Source organism: Ambystoma mexicanum, chromosome 9 (assembly GCF_040938575.1).
Source record: "Ambystoma mexicanum isolate Mex_15411 chromosome 9, UKY_AmexF1_1, whole genome shotgun sequence".
NCBI lineage: Eukaryota > Metazoa > Chordata > Amphibia > Caudata > Ambystomatidae > Ambystoma > Ambystoma mexicanum.
The window spans coordinates 427371392-427396635 of record NC_090931.1 but is presented as its reverse complement, the minus strand read 5'-3'; the positions used below and the strand labels follow the sequence as shown (position 1 = coordinate 427396635).

The following is a 25244-nucleotide window of genomic DNA, read 5'->3' as shown; positions in this document are numbered from 1 at the left end:
ACCAGACGCCACACCTGCCATCATTCACAACTCTGTCCGGGCCCAGTGCATTCCAATGTCCACAACTCTGTTCAAGTGTGGCAACTGCTATCATTCACAAAACTCTATCCAAGTATGGTAGCTGGTAGCATTCATGGAGTGGGTGAGGTTGTTGGATGGAGTTGGGCAGGGATGCCAATGTTAGGTCCTCATGGGGGGTGTCAGTGTCATCCTAGATTCTGTCTTCTTGTTATTTGTGTTTCCTGTTTGATTGTTTAGTTTCAATTTGAATCTGCGGCGTTGAAGAGCCAGGTTTTTAGTATTCTGAATTGTAGGTGGTCTTTGGTGTTTATTTCTTTCGGAATGTTGTTCCAGGTTTTTGCGGCTAGGTGGGAGGAGGAGGAGCCCCCTAGTTTTTTCTTGAGGTATGGTTTTGGTTCCAGGCGGATTTCATTGCTTGATCTGAGGAGTCTCGTTGGCTTTAGATTATTTTCTTTTGTAGGAATTCAGCTCCCTATCCGCTGATTACCCTGTGTGTTATGCACATTGTTTTGAAGGTGATGTGATGTTTGACTGGGAGCCAATGTAGTATTTTTAGTGCTAGAGTGATGTGGTCTCTTCTGGATAGTTTACAGAGGAGTCAGGCTGCTGTGTTTTGGATGCGTTGTAGTTTCTTCAGGAGGTATTCTGGCATCTCGTGGTAGAGGCTGTTAGCGTAGTCGATTCTTGACATGATGAGGGCAACAATTGTGAGTGTTTTGCGGGTGAAGGATAGGAAAGGTAAGATTCTTCTTATTGTGTGGAGGAGGAAGAAGCTTTTCTTGATTATTGCATGTATTTGTGGTTCTAAGGTTAGGATGTTGTCCATCAGGACCAGATTCTTTACTACCTTAGATGACATTGGCACGGTTCCCATTTCCGTCGGTCAAGGAATGTAGATGTTATCTTGGTTTTTGGATATAATCATGATTTCTGTCTTTCCTTGGTTGATTTTCAAGTTGTTGGCATTTATCCGGTTAAAGCCTTCTTTTAGACACTCAATTAGGGTTGAGTGATCGGCTTGAGTGTCTTAGATTTTGTAGATGATTTTAGTGTCCTCTGCGTAGTTGTAGCATGTAATTTTGTATTTTTTGAAGATTCTGATTACTGGAGTCTGGTAGATGTTGAAGTATAGTGGTGATAGTGAGGATCCCTGTGGTACTCCAGTCGTTAACTCATGGAGTAGATTTGAAGGGTTTTATCCATACGACTTCTGTTCTGTCTGCTAGGAAGGATTTAATCCAGAGTAGGGCCATGTCCTATATCTTCCAATCTTTTGGTTTGGGTGTCATTGCTAACTGTGTCAAAGGCTGCGGAGAGGTCCAGTAGTATCAGAGCTGAGGTTGTGTTGGAGTCTGCGTTTGAACATGAAAGCGGGTACGGCCCCAGGTGGCAATGATTTCACGGTTCAATTCCACGTTAGCACCATTTATGGCAAGAATGTTCACCAATTCCCTGGAAAAAGGAGGACTTCCAGACTCTCTGCTTTGAACTCTCTAAAGAAGGGAAATGCGCAGTTCTGTGTCCATCTTATAGGCCAATCTCCCTATTCTACACTGACATAAACATTTTAGCAAAACTATTGGGAAACAGATAAGAGCAAGCAATGCCAGCTCTGGTGGATGAGGACCAGGTGGGATTTATAAGGGGACGTCAAGGGTCAGATAATATTTGGAAAATGATGCTGAGGAGACTGGTTACGATACATGGGGAAGGTTTATAGTCATAAAATTGAATGCAAAAATGTCGAAAGTCAAAAAAAAGTTTACTTTTTTTTACATGCGGAACCCCAAAAAAATATATAAATAAAAAAATAAAGAATCCGATATTTTTTTTTCGACATTACGTTTTCGAATTTATTGTAATTCAACATTTTGCTTTCTCGATATTATGACTGACCACCCATGGGGAAGGTACTCTGGAAAATGGGGTTTGGATGTAACTTTTGCTGATGGATTTCGGCCCTATATAGTCACCCAGCAGCCAGGGTGTTGGTTAATTGGATTTTATCGACTCCTTTCAATCTTACAAAAGGTACCAGACGGGGATGTCCTCTTTCGCCCCCTATATACACCCTATCAATGGAGACCAATAAGAGAAAACCCAGCGATTAAGGGGATCCAATGTGGGGAGGTAGCATTTAAATTGTCCGCCTTCATAGACGAAATTTTAAGTTACTTGGTAGATACTCCCCATTCGCTCCCCATGCTGCTGGCGCAGATAGAAACTTTCGGCCAGTTTCTGGGTCTTAAAATGAATGTGTCAAAATCCAGTGTACTTCTGTTGCGTTTTATGGATTCCGTGATAGATAAACTTTATACCATTAGAGGTATGAAAGTCGAACCCATAAGGATTACATACCTGGGAATAGCCCTATCGAGATGACTTGACTTACTAGCAGACCTCAATTATGTTCCCATGATGGAGGCGATTCAAGCGGACTTCTCTCGATGGGCTCCTCTAATCAGATCATACTGCCTCGTCTGCTGTAACTTTTTTCATCTCTTCAGTCGAAGCTCCCCATAGTCCTTTTTTAAGAATTTGAATACGATGATGGCTAAATTTGTTTGACTGGGAAAACGGCCCAGAATAAAGTGAACAACATTAACACTTCTCAGGGGGATTTGGCTTCCCGGACTTTTATTATTATTATAAAGCAGCCTAATTGCAGGCGATGCTAGAACACATGCAGAATGAAATGGTCAATGATTGAACATACTTGGCAGACATGTTCACCCACCCGAAGAAAGTCAGAGACACTTTGTGGTACCCGCGAAAGGTGGTCCCCGGCATGTTGAGGGGACTCTCAGCCTTGGGGGTGTTTTGGTCGGTCTGGAAGAAGGGGGGCATAAACAACAAGCTTTCACCCTGGCCGTTTCCACTGAGCCCTGTTTGGGGCTCCCCCTGAATTTGGGTTCACGTGGCTTTCGACACTCCCAATTGTGGTTGGATAGCGATTTGGAGAGGGCTGGGCAACTGTTCTTGGAAGGTAGGTTTAAGGAGTATGAGGTAGTGGCTGATATGTTGGGGCGGGAGGCAATAAATAAGAGTGTTTGAATACATCCTTCTTAATCGTATTATTTTAGACTCTAGATGGGGTGGCGAACTCACACGCACCCTGACTCCCTTCGAACACACCAAGCAGTGCTGGCTCAAGGAAAGGGATTCTATCCAAATTATAACATGTTATGGTGTCAGCCGACATGGCAGGAAGACAGAATTATAAAGATTATTGAGCCCAACAGACCCAGAACTTTCGGAGGACACATGGAAGAGAGTTTATAAGATTATGTTTCATGGGAATCTCTTTACCTCAGTAATTGAACATAATTTTAAAATGTTCCATGGTTGGCATCTGAACCCCCTTAAGTTATCCAAAATGTATGGTGGAGTATCCTCACTTTGCCCAAGAGCATGCAGTTAAGTGGGTTCGCTATTCCATATGTGGTGGGATTGCCACAAAATAAAGGTGTACTGGTCCGAGGTTCTGAGTTGGATAAAGGAAATGGTAGTGGTGACACTCAACCAGGGCTGATACAAATGTTGCTGGGTGTCCCAGTGGGGGACAGGGAGGAGTACCGATTCCTGAGAATGTGGGAGGCTATGATGAGGGCAAGGAGATTTGGCACTAGCCCAGAAGTGGAAGAGTCCATCCATACCCACATAAGCGGATTGGATGAACAAGCTGTGGGATATGTTTTTAACGAAAAAACTGACAGCAATGGTAAATGATTCAGTAGCCAGCTTCCAACAGGACTGGTTTCGGTTTCTGTTGAAATGGGGAAGTAGTAGACCAGTGGTGTAGATATATGTAGTAGGTTCACTCGCAGTGTTCATGGAAATGGTACATGGTCTCTAGATTTGTGAACGGATTGGCACCTTCCCGGGAGGAGCGACCCAAGAAGGGGTGGGTAAAAAGAGCCAGTCAACGAGGGGCTGCCACGGTATGGGGGAAAAGTCACATTGGACCCGGGAGGAGGCAAGTTCACAATGTGAGCCTTGTATGCTTTTGAATCAAGACGTGTATGGAAAGACTATATGCAGTGACTTCGTTTGAGGATGGGGGTGGATGGTAGGGGATCAAATGCAAGTTAATCTTTGTGTTGTATTAACAAAGACTTGAAAACCTAATAAAGATCAAAGTTTAAAAAATAAAAAAGTTACAACAAGAGAAAAATAAGACAAAAAGGGGAAACCTAGTTTCCCAGTACGGATAGCCTAAAGGACCGATCAGTTTACCCATAACAAATGAGCAAAATACCAGGGTAGTGAAGCTGAAGGCTTCAATTGGCTGGAAAAAGTCTGAGTCTGGACAGGATAAAAAACAAAGGTAGAACATGTGGGTGCCTATAGAACTATTGGGGGTGGGGGGGTGGAGTTGCCAAAACAGATATTTCCCAACAGGTACAACAAGGCCATATTCATCTTAGTGTTTGGACTTTATAAAATGGGTTATTGTCCTTTGATCTGGTTACATGTTTGACTGCTTCTGAAATACTTGCCTTATTTTGCTAACTAAGTTATTTGACATTTATTTGAACCTGTGGTGACTGTAGATAGTTGTCCAAAAAAGAAAGGAGTGGGCACTACTTATTGATTAATTAGGTAATCTGTACTTGGTAAGATATTTAGTCCTGTCGCCAGATTCCTCCCCGTTGCTTAGGGAGGTAGAAAATACTAATATGTTGTTGACTGGTTAATTATTGCCAGTCAGCTGGAAGGACCTGTGTGGGTATCCCACTAAATTTCTTTTAAAGAATGTTTAGTTTCTTCAATGGTTCTTGAAAAAGTACTGATAATTCCGATGAATTTATAATAAAAGTATTTTTATTCAACCATTTGCATTTTTCCGAGGCCTTTGGCAAACGTTATATTGTTCAATGCATTTCGGTCAATGATAGACCTTCACTTCATGAGGAACTGTTAATAATAAAGAAATGAACAATAAAAATTAACTAAGGTATTTGTATAACCTTACATTAACAAATGAACTAATCATATATTTTGAATTATGCTTAAAGTCAGCTCTATTATACATATTACAAAAAGGGTACCTGTGTAAAACGTTGCTTTAAATCTTTGGCCTGATTTACGGTGCTTCCTTATTGGTAATTTGTCCAATTTCTCTTCATTCAAGCGTGCCTGTTTGTGTTAGCTGTTGCATGTCCTTAATATGACTTCTTTAACTTCCTAGTAATATAAACAATAACCAATGTCCGTTCAAATTCTGACAGAGCAATTTGCAAATAATATTTATCAGCTAGAGTTCAACCTCCCCACAGGGGGAGTCTTACCTGTTATATAAGCCAAAGTAGTAGCAGCGGGGCACCTTGCTCGCGTGAAAACGCGTTGCTGGTTGCCCGGCTTGCTTTTATATTGAAAAAAATGGCGCCGGCACGTAACGCGGTGACGTCATCAATGTGATGACGTCATCGCATGCCGGCGGCCATTTTGAATTGGTCAAAAAACGTCGTTTGATCGTTGTAAGTGCTTATATTCATGCATTATCTACACATGTGTTAAACTCCTTAAATAAAAACTTCTCATTACTAAACTTAGAGAAACCACCTCAAAATTAACATGTTTGGCAATTCAATATATAAAATAAACACAAATTGAAAATATGGTCTGATTATGTTGACTGTTGTAACTCCACTTTAAATGATACATGTGTTTTCTAAATCATTAAAGCACAACCATGTACATTTGACGTTCTTCAATATGGACTCCTAGTCATACAAACAAATTACATACTTGTTCAAACTCCATTACCATATGATTCAACATTTTACACATATTGTTGGACATTCAATAGTTGTATTATACATTGTTGTGTGATAATACTACCTGTCCGATTAATTTCCCAGTGTGTTCAGAAAGCCTATACCTGTATTTTTCATACATGACTGTCTAAATTGAATTATTGTAAGCTAGATTGTGTGGACTCATTGAGGACCCCTGCTCCCACTCATTCTCTCCTGAGAATAAGCCTGGACTCATGGATGTCATTTAGGGGTTGCCAGGGGTCTCAACTGCGACCCCTGAAGGTCTCCCTTGCTGCCCCCGAAGTCTCTCTTGCTACACATTTAAATTGAGGCTCATGGGCTGTGGCCAGCAGCATGTGGCTCTTTGTTTCCGGAGTGGCTGTTTTTCTGATAGCTATAGCCGGTAAGATCGCTCAGTGGGTTGAGCGCTGGCTACGTGTGTGTGTGTGTTTTCTTTCTTTCTTTCTTTCTTTCTTTCTTTCTTTCTTTCTTTCTTTCTTTCTTTCTTTCTTTCTTTCTTTCTTTCTTTCTTTCTTTCTTTCTTTCTTTCTTTCTTTCTTTCTTTCTTTCTTTTCCCAGCAAGGTGTACCCAGCCTTTCATCATGCTGAGGTTGATAAAGGAGTACCAACACAGGTGGGGTGATATTGTATGTATATTTGTTCTATATGAAGCGCTTAAGCGTAAGTGCTATGTAATAACACATCATTATTGTTTGGCCTTGGAAGTCTGCTTGCACTCGCAGTGATTTGGTAAATATGGGCCTATATGCACTGACATTAACTATACATATGGTGATCCATTCTTGTATGAAATGTATATCACTTTACAGTGATATCGTAACCATATTTTTCATAGTGTACTTAGAAACATGCTACATAATGCCACTTTCTTTTTTGTTGAGGGGTGAAAGGTTATGTTCCATCGCTTCCCGCGATGTCACTTTGGGCTGGGGTCAGATGACATCACTTCCAGAGGTCAAGGGTCATGTGATGTCACTTCCGATGCCCCTGGCGTTTTGGTGAAATGGCATCCCTGCCTGGACTGCTCTCCATTGCTACGTTGATTAGGTTTTGGCTAACATCAGAGTTCCCTTCTCACTATAACTAGGGGGCCTCTTAAAATCTGTGCACCAGGCCAGATTCTAGAAATCCACCTTAACAATACCAATGGAACACACTTTCTTTTTGCTATTGTTTTCATTCCTGACCTGACATTTTGGAGGTAGGTAAAGCCTTATACTTTACATCCCTTGTCTTTTTGCACATTCGTATGGGGAATCTGATCAGTCCATAAAACTATCAGTACTTTGAGACTGTCTGTCTTGGTTAATTTCTTATATTGTTATAATTGCAGACATCATCATAAAGTGAAGTACCTGAAAGATAATTTGAATCCTCATACAATTTTGGCTACAATTACAATGTGCCTTTGATGAGCTGGTGGCAGGGCATATTTTTTTCCTGTGCTTTAAACTTTTTACTTGTGCACTTTTGCATTTACTGCAAAGGGCTACTAAAGATTCGTAGCACCATAATATGGCCATACCACAACGTTTTTGCTTGTTCTTTAGCCATATTGTTCTTTAGCCTTCTTTCCCTCTCGAGTCTGGAATTGCCATATATGGAAGCCCTTTCGCGGGAGAGGCTGATTGTGTGCGAGACCGGATGTGGAGGCAGGGACGGTCTGATCAGTCCACCACTTGGTGCTTGAATGTAGGTTGCTGGGAAGATGTTTTGGCCAGTGGCTACTATTAGGGAGAATTCTCAAAATGTGCTAATTCCTTCCTACCTTAGAGACCCCCCCCCAGCTCTTTTGCTGAACTTTGGGACTCTGTACTTTTAATTCTGTTTGTTTTCTGTGTTTATTTCCTTTGATTGTGGAGTTTTAAGATAACTCCATAGGCATCTGTTCATGTGTGTTACACAGCACCCTCAGTGCAGTAACACATGGATGTCTTTTTAGACTTCCTAAAGGTTTAAATACCTTCTCTGGGATAAACTACTGTTTCCGAGAGAATGTAAGGTTAAATTGACTTTACTAGTCTTTTTAAATTCCTAGACCCAGCACACACTATCTTCCTATAGAGTGCTGGAGGGGTTACCTAGTATCCATTGTGTCTAGAAACTCATGTAGCAGTCAAATGCTACCCTTTCTGAACGAAATGGCTGGTGGCAGTGGTTTTACAACGAACTACCATGATTTTTCCCGACCGCGAACACCGGTAGCTAAAAATCGCAGGAGCCATGTTTTTCAAGATGGTGTCTTAAGCCCCTTTCTTTAAACGGGTCCCAGTATTCTTTTTCGCCATTTCTTTTTGGAAAGGTACTTCTAGAGTTTGTCTCTGTGTGCCAAACTAGGTTTGGTCCCTTTGTTTCCATGCCTCTGGCGCCCGAGTGTCTGGGGTGGGCAGGAAGTTAGGGAGGTGCCCGAAACTTCCTGTGCTTAGTCTCCTAGGAGACCCAAATGCACTCTGGCGTGATTGGCTGGCAGACTGTCCGGTAAGGACAGCCACCCTGCTTGGTGAGTGGCAGCTAGGCTGGAATGAATGGGAGAAACTGTTTAAAAGCCAAGTCTCTGGGACTGGAAAGCAGACTTGACCACTGGAACGAAAGAACCGAAGACGAACTGGAAGAGGAAGGCTGCTGCAACTCCTGGACCGTTGGTTTGCCCGGTGAAGCCCTGCTGCAGGTCCGAATTGCCAAGCTTATCTCGACAGAGAAGCCCCTTCAAGGACGACTTCTCCCTTTGAGTTGGTGGGACCAATCAACTCGTAAGCCACCTGGATACCATTCTCAGAGCTGGTTAGGATTAACTAGGGGGAAGGACACCAGCTTGTGTGCTTGATGACAGCTACTTGAACTGAAGTGACTCCATTGTCAGCGTTTTCCGACGATCCCGTGCAGTGCAGGAGTCCTCCGACATCCTCTCTTGTCCCCACGACTGAGGCCCAGGAACACTGAGATCTGCAGGAACTGCCAGGAACCAATGTCTTCAGCTGCATCTTTTTGCTTCATACTAAGGTACTATGCCAACCCGATTGAGAGAATGCCTCTTTCGCAGTGAAAGTTCACAGAACATTCCCAACTTGCAGGCCTAATCAGCTTGTGATTCAACATATGATTCTTTTTCATACAAACTACTTCTAAGAACTTTGGCAAAGACTTTACCGTTTACTTCAAGAACTGCTCTTTCCTGGTCAAGACACTAGTCCATTGACTTTAGCCTACGCCTATTGAACTGAATTGAGTCCTCTAGTGAACTGAAACTATTTGCACTGCCTAAGAAAGTATTTGTGATCTATTCTGTTTACTTGTGCATTGTCCCTCCTATTTAAAGTGACTGAAATGCTATTTTGCTCCTATTTCCCGGGAGCCTTACTCAAACATATTGGTTTGGTACTGAAGTGTATTTGTGTATGATATTAAGTTGCCTCCTTCTAGTGAATATTTTCTAAATGATTGGGTAATAAATTAATAAGTGTTTTACCAAGAAACCTTGAGTATAAGTGTCTACTTGAACCACTGTGATTGTAAGTCCTCTGTGTAACATCCTTGTGCTGCTTACATTCCCTCTTGAGATGAGCCTGGCTGTTCAGCTCGCTACCACAAAACTGTGTAGTACAGACTTGTACCAAAAGTTGGTTTTGCTTACACCTGTAGTCCTAATTGTATGTTGTGGTCCCAGAGGGTACAGCATGCAATTCTGCCTAACAGCTACCTTATAATTTGGGGACTCTGCGCGATTACCTGAATTGGCTGCCCTTGGAGAATATCTACCACGGACAACAAAGGCCCATTCAAATACATTATAACGCAGAGATGGTTTACACTTTGCAGATTTTATTCAAATTTCTTAATTAAAAATTTATTGGTGATTCTTTACGTCCTATGGCAATAAATAGTGGCAAAATTAACCATCTGACAAAAAAGGATAAAACCATTTCCAAGTGTACAAAATAGCCAGTCTTCCCAGCGACAGGGTAAAAAAAGGACAACACATTGTTTTGTTCAATAAATGTTAAATAATACTGTAGATTAAATGCTCACCAGCCCAACCTTGCTATTATTAAAACCCAACATTCAGACACACAAAACAAAGATACCACATTAGACAACACGTAACATTCCATGTGCTACTCAACAAAAACATGAATAAAGTGACAATTTTCTAAAAACGTCAATGACTAGATCACGTCTTGATCTTCTGAATATCATATATAGCCCAACATGTTTCATTCCTAGGCACTCATGATTTTGTGGAGCTTCTTCAGTGGCATAATTTGGGAATATATTAAAACATTAGTATATTTGATTAAGAATTCATGTCTGGATCATAATAGACCTCAAATTCTTTGCAAGTTGCCCTTTGATTTTCATCAGTTGTATTTATCTCAACATCCTCTTACTCCATTACTTTCTGTAGCTTTATCATTATATTTTCTAGTTGCACATTTTCCTTTTCTTCAAGGCATTCTCAAATGGGATCGATTGCATTTTGCTCCCCAAATTGCACTGTTGCTATAGTTTGTTATACATTGCCCTTTTACAGTGACCACTGTTGACTGACTTGAATTGCACATTGCCCTTTATTACACCCTAATGGTTATGATACATTTTATTTATATCGTGCCTATACACATGTTTCAAGGCGCTACGAGGCAAGGGAAGGAACAAAACAACAATCTTACTAGGCCCAGTGACATTGTGAACGCGCAAGTGCAGGGGAGAGGAAAAGGGAGAAGTGCCAGGGGGAGGAGGAGCAAGTGCAAGACATAGGATTAAACATTGAAACAAGAAGTGCGGCCAGCAGGTCGCAGTGAAGGGTTAAGTGCAGAAAAACAGGTGATAGATAAGTGCCAGTAAGGGGGGTTGTAAGGTTGCAGATACAGCCCCAAGTGCAGGGTTGCCAGGCGGGCAGTGCAGGTGTGCAACTGGGAGGACAGGTTTAGAGGGTAGCCAGGTAACCAGTGCAAAAACAGACAGGAGATCAGCAAGGTAGCGGAAGAGAGAAGGCAGAAACAAAGAGGAAAGTCTTGAGCTGCTTCCGTAACCGGAGATGGTCCTGCCCAAGTTTCAGAGAGGCATGTAGACTGTTCCAGAGCAAGGCACCAGCCGTAGAGAGATCTGCCCCCCATTTGTTGCTTGGAAAAGCGACTGACCCTCATGGAGTTGGAGGTGGAGAAGCTAAGAGCATGAATACGAAGATACTTGAGTAGAGAAAGCTGGAGATACTTTGGTCCCAGGCCCCAGAAGGCCTTGTGGACAATGCAAAGGGTCTTGAACTTTATCCTTGCAGCCACTGGGAGCCAATGGAGAGATTTCAGTGCTGGAGAGATATGATCCCTGGGCTTGAGGCCAAGGACAAGTCTTGCAGTCCTGTTCTGGATGAGTTGCAGAGAGAGGACGGAGAGTAGATGCAGGGAGATTTAAAAGGAGGCTGATGCAGTAGTCAAGCCTAGTGAGAACCAGAGCTCTAGATACAGTGAGCTTCTGGGGAAAGAAGAGGAAAGGAAGAATACCTCTGAGGAGGTTCAGTTGGTAGTTTGACTTCTTAGAGACGTCGGAAGAGTGGCGGGAAAGAGAGGTGCAGGTGTGCTGGTGAGGAGGATCTCTGTTTTGCTTGCATTCAGGCAGAGATCATGGGCGGCGCACCACTCCTGGATTGCAGTCCGACAATCCGGGATAAGAGAGGGAGAAGAGGTGGAAGAGGGGAACCTGAAGGCGAGCTGGGTATCATCCACATAGCACTGGAAATTGGGGCGGAGGCAACAATGTGTGGACAAAAGGTGGCAAGTATTGGTTGAACAACCATGGAGAAAGGTTAGACCCCTGGGGAACACTGCAGGTGGAGAAGGAGATAGAGGAGAGCGTAAGCACGCGGAGGCCAGACGGAGGCCGGGTCCTTTACTGAAAAGAACCCTAAAGGACTTTGGTAGTTATTTGCATACTAGGTAAGGTTATGATATTAGGGGTTCAAGGAACAGGATTTTATTGGTTAATATGACCTACTAATATACTGCAACTGACTGTATAAAGGATGGTACAATGATCTGATTAAACATAATCTCTTTATCACCTAGATATTTGGAATATGAGACACATTGATTAAGAGGCATTAGGCTCAGTGATACTTGAATTATTTGGACAAACAGCTTTGGTACGGATGGAATCCTAATTTTCACTTATATATTTATTATCGTTTACGGAATCAGAGGACAACTTTGAATATATTTTTGAAGCAGGGCTTATTAGGAATTACGAGCGTGAGTTTTTAATGTATAGTGAGTTAGTGTTTAGAATAATTTAGTAATTGAGAAGGACTGGATAATCACTACGATTCACTCAATTAGGGGTGTTAAGTGAGAAAAATAATTACAACCTACTCAAGGAAATGCAAGCAGATGCACAATCAATCTTGTTTTCTAGGAATATGGCAGTTCTCATGTAAGACAGGAATAATAGTAATATCAGGTTCTTATGATTGGGCCTGTTAGTCTAGAGATTATGAATTAATCAGGTTGCTTTGGAGGTGCTATTCATGATTTTAAGACCAATTGGTATATGGAATGAGGGAATAATTGAATTAACTTATTGATGGACAAATTTAAATTCCTGTTTTTGGTAATCTTTAAGTATCAAATGAAGAATGAAATGAGATATTCATTAGTGTTTCAGAATTGAAAAATGTAACTTAAAATGGAGTTATTCACTGATGAGTGAATCTAATATTTTCTCTTTGGTTTCCCCTGTCTTTTATCTCCTCTCTCCTATGCATGGTATGCAAATGGGAAAACAAAATTTCTTATGGCAATTTAATATTTATTTATTTCCTTTGTAAAGCATGCATACAACCCGGATTCATTGAGGCGCTGTTGCACGTACAAGTCAGGTACAGGTAGGGGAAACGCAATTAGTCAGACAGTAAGGTATAGGTGGAAAGACATGGAGCAATACGTAAGGTCACATTGGTTGCACAGTGGAAGTGTTATATACATACTGGTAATGCTGAGCATAGCGAGGTAGGGTGTCACGCAGTAGCTGACTGGGTGTTAATGATGGGTGAAGATCTGGGGTTTGAGGGCTTTGCGAAAGACACAGTAGGATTCCTTAGCCCACAGGAAAGGGGGGCGGGATAATTCCAAAGATTGGTAGAGCAGTAGGGGAAGGGAAGTTGGAGGCTCCCAGCTTTACATCTTTTCACTTTTGGCACGAGCAGTCTGTCTGAGTAAGGGGTCCTGGTGGGTCTAAGGTAATGGGCTTTAGTGATTCTTTGTGTGAGGTAAGGAGGCGCTGTACTAGCGAGGCATTTGTGGGCAATGGACAATGTTTTGAAGTGGATCCGTTCCTGGATGGACAGTCAGTGAGCTTCTCTTCTAGCATTGGGGGTTGTGTTCTTGTTTTGGGATTTCAGGGCTGCTCCCAAGGCATTATTTTGAATAATTTGCAGTTTTCTGATATTGCTAGCGGAAGTGCCTGTGTAAAGAGGATTTTACAGTAGTCAAACTTTGAACCAGTGACTGTCTGGGCGATGGTGAGACAATTGTTTTGTGTGAGGAAGGGTCTGGCTGCATTAAGGACTTTGGTTGTGCAAGCTGCCGAGGATGCAATGGCGTTCACTTGTCTGGCTAGGGTTAGGGAGTCGTCAAGGTAGACACTCAGTGTCTTTACTGTCGTTGAGACTGAAATCACACACTGGTCGATTTGGAAAGAGGTGTATTGAGAATTGAGAGACTTACTAGCATAGGAAGAGCCAACAATTAGGATTTCAGTCTTGTCGCTGTTTAGACAAATGTGGTTTGCTGCCATCCATGCCTGGATAGTGGAGTAAATGTTGTTGAGAGTATTGGAATCCTCTAGTTAGTTACCCGAGTGTGGGATTAGGATTTGTGTCACCAGCATAGTTGTTGTAGGCTATGCTGAGGGAGTCTAAAATCTTGTAGAGGGTGCTGGTGTTATACATTTTATATACATTTTTTATAATACATTTTGTATCCCTTATTTCTGCTTAATTTGATTTTTATATTGGTTAAGGGTTGCTAAATTAACCCGTGTTTCGACCACCATGGTGCAGGAAAAGGACCAGGGTGGTCGAAATACGTGTTGGCAAATTATAGCAACTGACACTTTGATTTGGTCATTTATAACAATTGAAGTATTGTTTCTTGCAACATATGTATTAATCATGTCAGTTAAAATAGACAATACAAAAGTAACTGGGCTATTGACTGACGATAACATTGAATATCAGTTAACAATATTTTTTATAAAGTTCATTAGATGATGGCACACCATGTTTAATTCATACATCTGAGGCAGAACATACATCTACTCTTAGTATAAGGCTTTACCACTTGAGAATATTTGGTGACGTAAACAGAGCAGAGATGCCCGCAGATCCTGCCAGTAACCGTGAAGTGACCACTTCTGTCCTGACCCTGTTTTCTTATCGACAGAGGAGCTGCGAAGAGGACTGCTCCTTCCCCTCGGCTGGGACCAACCAGCCCCAAAGTGAACTACAAATTAAGCCATCTGCTGCGGTGCTGTGACCTTCTGGAGCTGTAAACTGCAAATAACAGGAGACCTCCAACCCCTTTGCAGTGCAGCATCTTGGCGTGGATAAATCTGTCCAGAACTCTGGTGAGATGCAGTTGGAGCTCGAGAGACACGATCCGACTCATGCGGTGGCATCCCATTCAGAGTATTTCCTTTCGTCACCAGACCGAGGAATCGGGAGACAGAGTCCATCGTTGCAGCACAGGAAAGAATCCAGCTACATTTACATCTTCCAACATAAGGTGCTGTGGGACTAAAGTTAGAATTTACCTTAAGCCGAAGAGTCGCTCCAGTGTGGCGGGAGTGCATTACAAGGTGTTTGGTTGTACACCCATAGCTCTGGCCCAGGCTTGACAGCTTGTGTCCTAGTTGGGAGTCCCTCTCATGGTCCCTATAACGTGTGTTATCTTGCTAAGCATTTTTATTCTAGTGACTAAAGTGTTCTGAGGAACTTTGCCTTTCCTGCTGTTACGTAAGACTTTTTGTTCTACTCCTACACTGACGTTTGGCTAGTTAGGGATTGGACTTACAAAGCAGTATAATCCTTGAAAGTGTGAATAACCATCAGTTTTCTTCCTACAGACTTTGATGTAATTTTACTAAATTAATGCAATTACCGTTTAGAAATCTATGCGAGTTCCCGGTAGTACCGGTAATACGGTAGAACTGTCATTAGTGTCTCATTCTCTGTAACCAGTGTTACCGCGAGCAACTACAATTGAAGCAGTCACATAAGAAAAGTATTGTTAATGATTCCTATGTGGGTGGGTTAGTTGGAATACGTATTTACCTACCTGCCTTGTGTATATAATTATAAATATGTTTGTAATATAACATTCTGAGTGTAAGAGTTTCTTTGGACTATTGTATTTACTGGGTTCAGTGTACCTACCTACAGCTCACATCCTCCTCCTAAGATGAGCCTGGCTGCGCTGCCATTCTAACAGATCTTTGGGGTAGTACAGATTTTTACTAAGAGTTGGGGACCTGTATACCAAGGGATAGTTTTATAGATTCTTACATCAAGTGGACTTCAGGACAACTCCCATAACATTTCTCAAGCTACTTGAAATAAACCTATTTTGTATTTTTTTCTTTTTTTCGCTAATTGGTCTACTCCTATCTGAACACATTTCAAGACCTGGGAATGGGTCTCTTTCGTTTGTTGGTGAGGAATTCTGAAAGAATAGGATTTTTCTGAAAGAGCGTTTTGACTGGAGGTCTTGGTAACGTTAACAAAACACTTGTTAACTGCAGTACTGCTGCGTTCTCATTCATCCTATTTAATCTTCATGTCTGGCTGTTCCGAGAGGCTAAGTATGCTACACTTATGTATTTAAATTCGAAACTAAGTGCACACAAAGTGAAATGAAACGGGACATGAAATCGGTAGTATTCAGAGTGTATATCGAAAGAAACTAGGTTGGATAATATTAATCTAGACACAGAAGGGGCCACAGCAGGTCATGGTGCAAGAACTTTTTTAAATGCCAGATAGTTGACTGACCTAATGTAATGTTAATGAAAGGTAAAAACAACACTTGATGAGATTTTTTTTATCTTGTATGTGATAAAGCTATATAGTAAATTAAGAATAAGTACTAAAAGGTAAATGGACTTGACACGGTTTAACTTGCCGAAATATAGGTCTATAGTATGCTTAAAGCCGAGTTATGTTATTTGTAACCATGCTGTTTAAGGGGAAGGTGGAACTGGGACGGTTTTTCTTTTAATAGTTTTAAATAGTTTGAAAGTTATTAGTATTAACATCACACTGTATGGAGTATATAAATGTTGTTCGGCAACCATAATCCCCATCCCCAATACACATTTTCAAAGGCCTAAATACAAAGTATTTCTTTTTTGTCTAATCCTTAACAACGACTCCCGTTTTTCTTGTTTCAGAAAGCTGCTTTCAAAGATGCCAACGTCTGCCTGTTTATTTTCGACTGCATTTACTTCAATGGAGTCAGCTTGATGGACAGGTAGGATGTGTGATGGGGGTGTGCATGTGATCTCTATGCATACGCTCTTGGCATGCTGAACACGTGGCCCGCACAGCATATTTTCTTTTTCCTTTTGGATGTGCCAGGGATTATGCATTCGCATTGTAGGATCTTCCTATATGGGAGTACTTTCAAGAGCTGCTATGGTGGTGTATGCGTTTTCCTACTACACATCGATTAGCTAATTTTGCTGTCTCTGCACATTCTGAATGGAATATTGCTCGAATGAATCCAGATTCCCTTCTACAAGACTCAATATTACTTTTCTATAAAGCCATAATCATCAATATTATTATGGTATTTATTGAGCGGAAACCTAACGGGAAGCAACAGAGCGCTTTACAATTATAGGGTGAGAACACAGTGAGGGAAGCATTTTCTCCTAGGAAATGGGGTTTAGTATACACCTCAGGTGAGGGGTTTGAAGCATATCCTTAGTGGGTGGGCGGAGTCCAAGTTAGCCCAAAACACACTCATTGGTAACAGTTAGGAAAGATGTGTTTGCAAATTTCCCTCAACTCATTTTAATGGGACCTCGAGCTTTTTGTCTGTGTCCTAGTACTGTGGCTGACTTTAGAGGCAAGTAAAGCCTTTTTTAGCTTCACTTACCTGTTAAACTCACTTATTTCGGGGGCACTGGTGAGCCTAGCAGTGCAGGGAGACCGTTTCTCCCTTTTATGTTTTCTCGTGTTTTTGTTTAATAACTCAACAAACACTAGGTCTAAGATGCTTGGCACTTTGAACTGTAATACTCCGCAGCTTCCAATAGATGTCGGCCTATGCACAGCATGTGAATCTAAGCAGATACAAGCATCAGAAATACGATTACAGTGAGTAATGTATCCCATCTGGCCCATATGGAAAATAAGGAGAATATGGCGTACAGTTGCCTCTAACATATCATAGTGTTTATCACTGTGATAGCGTTATTGCACTCAAAGAATTACTTAAACTATTTTTGATGAATTAATTTATCGGATTTGTGCCTAACCGTTTTTTTTTTAGCATTACCATGTGTTTTTATAAAAGACTGAACAAACATTGGTTATGTTTTATATTTCTATATTAACTAAACTAATACAATCATGAAATTGATTGGACCCAGCACACTCCCTTTTTACTAATGAGTCCTCCTTTTGCAAATTAGATTTTGTGCTGTATCCCATGAGACATCACCTAGTGTTTGTTGTTCTAACTTCTTTCCCCTATGTCCACGATGAAGGGGATACTCGTCATTTTGGTTTTAATATTTGTTTAGTAACTCACCACCATGCAGTACACATGCAGTGGAGTGTTGCATGGATACTTTGTAGTCCTTTTTCGGGCAACATACGATAGGTCTTTTTCATGTCCATGGGACAAGCTTGTAGCAGTGAATCGTGTTTTACTTATTTTTCTGTGATTTACTGTGAACCATCTGTTTTTACTTTAGACCGCCAATTTGAGTACCATATACTATAAATTACTTCCACATGTGGTTTAAATCCTGTCATTTGGCCGTCTTGATTTTTAGCCACTTCCTTCCCCCTGAGGTTGGAAACCACCATGAAAGGGCATACACTTTTACAAGCTCCAGTCTGAACTTCTGGGCTTTGTGAATCTGAACTGGCTAAATACTGGGCTTGGGACCAAGTGGTCCCAATCCACATCTTAGCCATGGGATTGGGCAGATGTGGTTTAAGTGGCTATTCATGATTGAACACTTCTTACCTTTTTGAATGGTGCAGGTCCTTTCCATTAGTGGGCTGGGGCAACCACCCAGCATGGATTTTGGGTAATAGTAGCTATGCACCTGTTCTGGATGTCACCCACTGTATACCAATATCTGAAGAAGAGAAGACTGCACTCAAGACCTGGAGATCTGCTTCCTATGGACAAATCACATAGCCCAAGCCTTGCATCAGTGAATCCCTACTACCTCTGTTGTGAACAAGGAAGACCCTTGATGGTGCCTTCCTCCAATGGACTGTTGGGGGTCAACGCCCTGTACCAGAATTTTGACATCTGCAGACCTCAGAGTATCCCGGCACCATCCAGTAGATTGCCGAACTGCTGACCAAGTGTCTCTGTTGCTACAGCCACTGTCCGGAAAAGTAGTTTGGGACTATGTAGATCCTTGACTTGTTGTGGCCTAAGAACAGTGCCACCTGCTGCGCTAATGCATGAAGAGAACCCTGCCTGAAAACGTAATTTGCCACCTCACTGAACTGAGTGTGTCGACTTGTGACTGTTTTTTTTTTCTGCTACACTTGATCTGCCAAGTCCTGGAGGTGGGAAGGAGGGGGATTTCCTTTCTCGTTGTGGCGTCTGGCCCATTCTGCTGCAAGTCTGATGAAACTGGCCTGCAGCTGGAGGTCTGCAGAGACACCTGGACCCTGTGCAGACCCCCTTAAGCAACCGCATCCAAGACCACCTTGGCCTCCACTGACGGAACCAATGACCGAAGTAAGTGTCCCTAGTGAATCTGAGTGCCCCAGGTGTGGGGAGTTTTACATGGAAAATCAGACCGAGTGTTGCAAGTGCACTTACCTCTTTGGTGTCGCCCTCTCCCTTAGAAAGTGCATAGGTGCAAAGTCAAAAACCTGACATTACGCTTACCTGGCTGCAATTGGGAAGTTCTAGACTAGGATTCCTGCAGATATTTCTTAGGGAAGTTGAATTCGAAGTGTATCCCAAAGTTTGCGTCTTGCCATTGTCTCTTAAATGTGCTTTTACCATGCATTTCATACTTCTCTGTTGGCTGTACACAGGGATCTTTTGAGACTTCCTATCCCGATTTAGGTACTTATCTGCATCTTGAATGCTTTCACTCTAGAACACTTACCTAATAGGGAAGGACAGTTTAAGATGGGTACTTCCCTTATAATTATGTAGTGGATGCAGGGTCTATGATGCATGTTTTAAATAATTGTCTTTTTCACTTTACTGTTTAGTTTCATTTATTGAATTGTTTTACTGTACTTCGTGTAAAGTGTGATTAATATCACTTTGTTAGAATGTATTAATGTTTTACATTTGTAGCAGCGTACACAACCAGCAGGCATCAAGGCGCTAGTTTCAAGACGGACCCTTTGCAAAACCATGAAGCAACCACTGCTGCCCTGACCCCGTTTTCTATGCAACAGAGGAGATCCGAAGAGGACTCCTCCCCTCTGGCTGGTGGGAACAACCAGACCCAAGACGAACTTTGAAACTAGCCATCTCCCGAGGTCCCAAGAGCTTCCAGAGCTGCGGAGACCTGCTGCCCATTTCGAGTGCATCGTTGTGGAAAGGCCGAATTCATCCAAATCTTTGCTGAAACTGTATGGACACTCCAGAGATCCGATCCAACTCGCCCAGACCCCCTCACCAGAGTGTGGGACTGCAGGAAGCGAAGAAGATTGACTGGGCGATCCATGTCCTTTGTTGGTGCTGCTGAAAAGGCACCAAAACTGCAGAGTGAACCAAGAAGTTGCTGAAAGTCTTGCTCCAGGTCCTCCCTCGAGACTTCTGCTGAGAGATATCGTCCATTGTCCTGCCTTTCGCCACCGGACCAAGAAATCTGGAGGTCTGGTCCAGAGCTGCCACATCGCGGGGGGAGCCAACACGAACACTATCTTCAAATCAAAGGTACTGTTGGGGAAAAAGGTATTGCTTACCTGATTCTAAGAAGTCGCCCCAGAGCTTTGGAGTGCACGTAGAGGTGCCCAGGGCAACCCCCTCTTACCTCTGAAAAAAGCTTACCTCTGAAAAAAGCTGCTGCTTGTGTCCCCTTCTAGAGTCAGTTTTTAGGTCTCCTCCGTTAGTTGCTAACTTGCTGCTTCAATAACTTTAGACACAGGAAGAAATCCAGAGGAACTCTTAATTATTCGCTGTTTGCCAAGACTTCAAGCCCTCTCTGAATTGCCTTTAGCTAGGGTTGTGTTTTTGGACTAAGAAGACTTGCCAGGCGAAGAAACCATCTCTAGAACCTAGAACTAAGCTCATCTTGCACTAACCACTTATTTTCCTCCCTTTAAGTGACTTTCCTATATGTGTTTGCAGAGTAAATACATTACCGTATGGCCTGTTGAAAACCCCATGAGTGCGCAATTACCGATAATACGGTAACCTTGTCTTTTCGCTTTCTAACGTTGCTACAAATGTAAGCGCGAACACAAAAGTGAAAGTGCCCTTTGAAATGTATTATCTAGTATTCCGAAGTGTTATACCGTAAACGTCTGTAGTATTTAAAGTGATTCTGGTGTAAATATAATATCTTTTATATAATGATATGTGTAAGTGGTTCTTTGTTGCGCCTGTCTAACTAAGATTCAGGATACTTAGCCACAGCTCACATCTTCCTCTTAAGATGAGCCTGACTGCTCTGCCACACTACCAAGGTCCTGAGCTAATACAAACTGAGAGTTCGGCATCTACAAACCACTGGGATCGCTTACTAAAATCTTACTGCCAGTAGGACTTTAGGAAAACTCCCCTAACAAGACTCACTCTTAGATGTACATGGCTCCAACTCTTGGGTTTGGCCTAAACTACCCAAAAGGTTCAGCAACTATGGTTGAGCAGCCAGGAAGGAGAAGGGCTGTAGTTGAGTACAAAGAGCTTTGAGCACACTTAGTCAAGGAAATACACACTGTAGTTATACAAACATATGGTTATTTATTATATATACTAGGACAATGTTAAAATCACTACAGTTCAGGTAAGTAACAATAGTTCACACAGATAGATATATACGTGAGATATTTTCTGTTTCAATACTCAGTTCAATAGTAGACCTTTGGATGAGAAACGGATAAGAATCAAGAGTACCTTTTGGTTAGCAACTCATTCATCAGCTAACATTTACTAAACAGCAATACTGATAAATTAGATAACTCTTTGTAGGCCTAAACTTTACACGTTCAACAACATCTTGGGAATGAGAGTCTCAAAAGTCAGATGGAGGCACTGGGTGACGATAAAAAAACAATGGAATGTAATAACCAAAAGGGTTTATTCCGAGGTTTATTCTAAGGAGAATATGGGTTCATTCTACTGCATAACAAAAAGGAAAGAAGATTCAGCCTATGAATCCTCCCGTCCCCTTCACACTTTCAAATTGTTTGGGAAAAACACACTACTGTTATTTTTAGTCTAAAGCAAGGTAAATATGTATTAACAACAAAAGCTGGTTAGACGAAATGATTCAAGGAACAAAAGAATTTTGTAAATACAGTGTAATTTCAAAAAAAGGAAAAATTATTTTACAGGGGAAGACGCAGCATGGCATCAATCAAAAAAAACATCAAAGGGTCAAAAGTGCAGCAGATGACTTCTGTTCCTGAGCAGCTCTGCAGATCTCACTGTTGCTGGGTCTCAGTCGTGGGAACAAGAGGGAGGACTTTGTGGGACTCCTGCTCGCAACTGGCAATCTTCAAACAAGTGGCTGTTTGGTGTTTCAGCTCCTCCTGTCTACCGCAAATAGCAACACTGCGGTCCCTGGCTGTCGAGAAGGGCATTTCTTGCTTCTGGAGTCCCGCACTCTGAGGGGGGCTCAGGCTCGGTCAGTCCTGCTTCCTGGGAGTCCAGAGGATCTTCCTTGAGCTCTTGGCCAGCTTAAAAGCAACGCACACAATCTGGTGTTCCTCTCCCTGGTGTTTCGGTTTCCAGCAGTAACTCTGTGGAAAGTCATCCAGCTCTGACAGAATGTCCAGGTGGCTTACTTTGGAGTTGATTGGTCCCACCAACTCAAGGGCTTCTCTGTCGATACCAATTTGGAGTTTCAGCACAGCAGCAGGGCTTCACTGGGCAAACCAACGGTCCAGGAGTTGCAGCAGGCATCCTCTTCAAGTTCTATGCTTCCTTCATCCAGTGGTCGACTCTGCCTTCCAAGCCAAAAGCATTGCCTTTTATTCAGTTCTCTCCCATTCATTCCAGCCTAGCTGTCATTCACCCAACAGAGTGGCTGTCCTTGCCGGACAGTCAGCCGGCCAATCACTACAGAGTGCATTTGGGTCTCCTAGGAGACTAAGTACAAGGAGTTTCGGGCACCTCCCTCACTTCCTGCCCCCAAGAAACCCTGCAGCCAAAGGCGGGCTGCACTCGTGAATCCCGCCAAAGGCAGGATTGGTCCCCAGCGGTAGCATCCGACCACATAAACCTGTTGGAATTGCTAGCAGTATTCAAAGCCCTGAAGGCATTTCAAACACACCTACACGTAAAGACAGGAGTAGTCCTCACGGGCAGCACCACGACCATGTATCATGTGAACAAGCAAGGGGGCACTCACTCTCCAGGGCTATCCAAACAGAACATATGGAAATGGGCTCTAAGACACAGGATGTTCCTCCTGTCACATCACATTCCAGGGGAACTCAATCTTCTGGTGGACGTGCTGAGCAGAGACTTCCCACTACCTGTAGAGTAAGAGTGGCGATTGCATGAAGACCTTGTTCTTAACGTCTTTGCACACTGGAGCTTCACAGAGATCGACCTGTTCGCAACTCTGGAGAACGCACAATGCCCAGATTATGCAGAACGGCTCCAAGTGGAACGGTCTCTGGATAACATGTCAGGGAAATTTGTTTATGCTTTTCCCCCCCCTGAATCCCCTACTCAACAAGATAGTGCACAAGATGCACCAGCAATCATTCCCAATGATCCTGGTTGGCCCTATGTGGGCCCGCCAACCCTGCTTCTCTCATCTGATGGCAATGTCAGTCTCCCCTGCAAGGAAACCACCATGCCTGTATAACATGCTATCACAGGACAGGGTGGGAAACCATCCATCCATGCCTGCAAACTCTCAATTTAGCGGCATGGCTCCTGAGGTCATAGAGTTTGGACACCTCCAACTTCCTTAAAAATGCATGGACATACTTAGAGAAACAAGAAAGCCTAACACCAGACATTGCTACTCCAATAAATGGAAGTGCTTTGTCATCTGGTGCAATTCCAAAAGTATCAATCCCATAGACTGCTCACTGACACATTTTGTCCTATGCCTGACTCGCCTACTAGAAACAGGTCTGGTTTTTAATTCTCTGAAGGTATACTTGGCTGCACTTTCAACTTGCAATACTTCCCACAAAAAGGTTGTGTAGTGGAACATACCATTAATCAAGGCTTTTATGGAAGGGGTTAAAAGACTTAATCCCCCTATTTCTACCCAAGCTCCCAGATGGGACCTGAATGTGGTTCTCGCAAGTCTAATGGGACCTCCCTTTGAACCTATGCATAAGGCTAGCCTTAAAGCTCTCACTTACAAAACTGCCTTCCTGGTGGCAGTCGCATCAATAAGAGTTGGTGAACTTCAGGACCTTTCAGTTCAAGACCCATTAGTCACAATTCACAATGATAAGGTGGTTTTGCGCACTCGCCCACGGTTTGCGCCTATTTCATTTCAAAGTTCCATGCGAACCAATCAATAGAACTACCCAACTTTTTCGAAAAACCCCACTGACGTGGCAGAAAGAAGCCTCCACACACTTGATGTTAATAGAGCAGTCATATATTATCTGGAAAAAACTAAACCACTAAGCAAAACTAACCAGGTTTTTGTTTATGGCAGCTGGTAGAGAAGGGGACCCTGTCTCTAAATCGGCCATCTCAAAGTGGATTGTAAACTATAACACTGTGCTCCACTCTTACAAAGAGAGACCCCCCCTTCAATCCTAGAGCACACTCTACTCGGGGCACTGGGGCTTCCATAGCATTCATTGCAAATGTTCCTCTTGAGTACATTAGTAAAGCAGCAACCTGGAGTTCTGTACGCACCTTTACAAAAGTCCCAGGCTCAAGAGGCTGCAGCACCAGGACCATCTTGCCTTACTATGGAGAACCATAAATATGGTTTTCCCCCTCCCCCTATCAAGGGTAAGATTTGTGCTTTGGAGGGAGTTGTTTCCCAGTCACCTGCAATTGAAAAAGTGCAAGAATACAAGTACCAGAATCCTTAGAGACATCAATGTGAATCAACCTGAAACACCTGAAAAGGAAAAGAAACACAGCCTCCCTGATGATTGATGGAGTCAAGAAAACCTTTGGAGGAGAAGACAATTATTTGCTACAGCAGGAACACTTGACTGGGATCCAGAGTGCGCGCCTTGCCATCATTTTTAACACACCTTTACAAAACACTACTGCTTGGATATTCACTGTAGGTCTGATTCTCAGGTGGGACAAGCGGTTCCAAGATGTCTCTTTACTACTGTTCCTTCACACATCCCACCACCATCTCTAGGTAGTGCTCGCTAGTCTCTGCACAGCATGTGATTCTAAGCAGATTCACAAGCATCAGAAGACATGCATTACTTACTGTAATAGCATTTCTGATGATTGTATCTGCTTAGATTCACATGCGCCCACCCTTCCTCCCCTCTTGGAGTAGAAGGATCATATACATTTGTCATGATTCCTGCTCCTCATGTCCTCAGCCCTCCAAGATGTCAGGCTGGAGCCAGGCCACGATCACCTGCATGGCCCTCAAGGGCCTCTCCATCCCTCCAAAGACCCACTTGGAATCAGACTTGGCGCTTGTGGCACCAGACTCACTTACTCCCATAGGATAACATTGGGATTGGACTTGTAGTGCTTTGATGGGGACAAGATGGATGCCTCCACATATTTTGGTTCCCAGAACTGCATGTGCAGTCTAGTCTTTTGGGTGTGGTTCAGACCAGAGACACCTGGGATACCCAGAGACTATTTAAGCCACGCCCAGGCTGAGAAACATGCTTTGTGTTTTCTGCACCTGCAGCGTGACACTCACCGTGTTGGATCGGTCTCCAGTAGGCCTGCATCTTTCTTCTGCGCTCAGCTCCTACAAGAACACAGTTAGGAACTGCCTTACCTTGCAACGCTTCTTCCCATCATTCATCGCTTTTTCTGTTCTGTGGGCATCTTCGGCGGTGTCATTCCTGGCACGCCGCTTCCTAGGGAA

At 42.8% G+C, this 25244-nt stretch overlaps 1 protein-coding gene across 5 annotated transcripts in view; it reads left to right on the top strand.

Annotated features, from left to right (window-relative positions):
* LIG3 (DNA ligase 3) overlaps window positions 1-25244 on the top strand; it is a 1054678-nt gene that overhangs the window by 301977 nt on the left and 727457 nt on the right. For all 5 annotated transcript variants that reach the window (XM_069614890.1, XM_069614888.1, XM_069614887.1 and 2 more), the window contains exon 11: window positions 16242-16321. In XM_069614890.1, the coding sequence (XP_069470991.1) occupies window positions 16242-16321 (80 nt within the window). The remainder of the gene's footprint in view (window positions 1-16241; window positions 16322-25244) is intronic.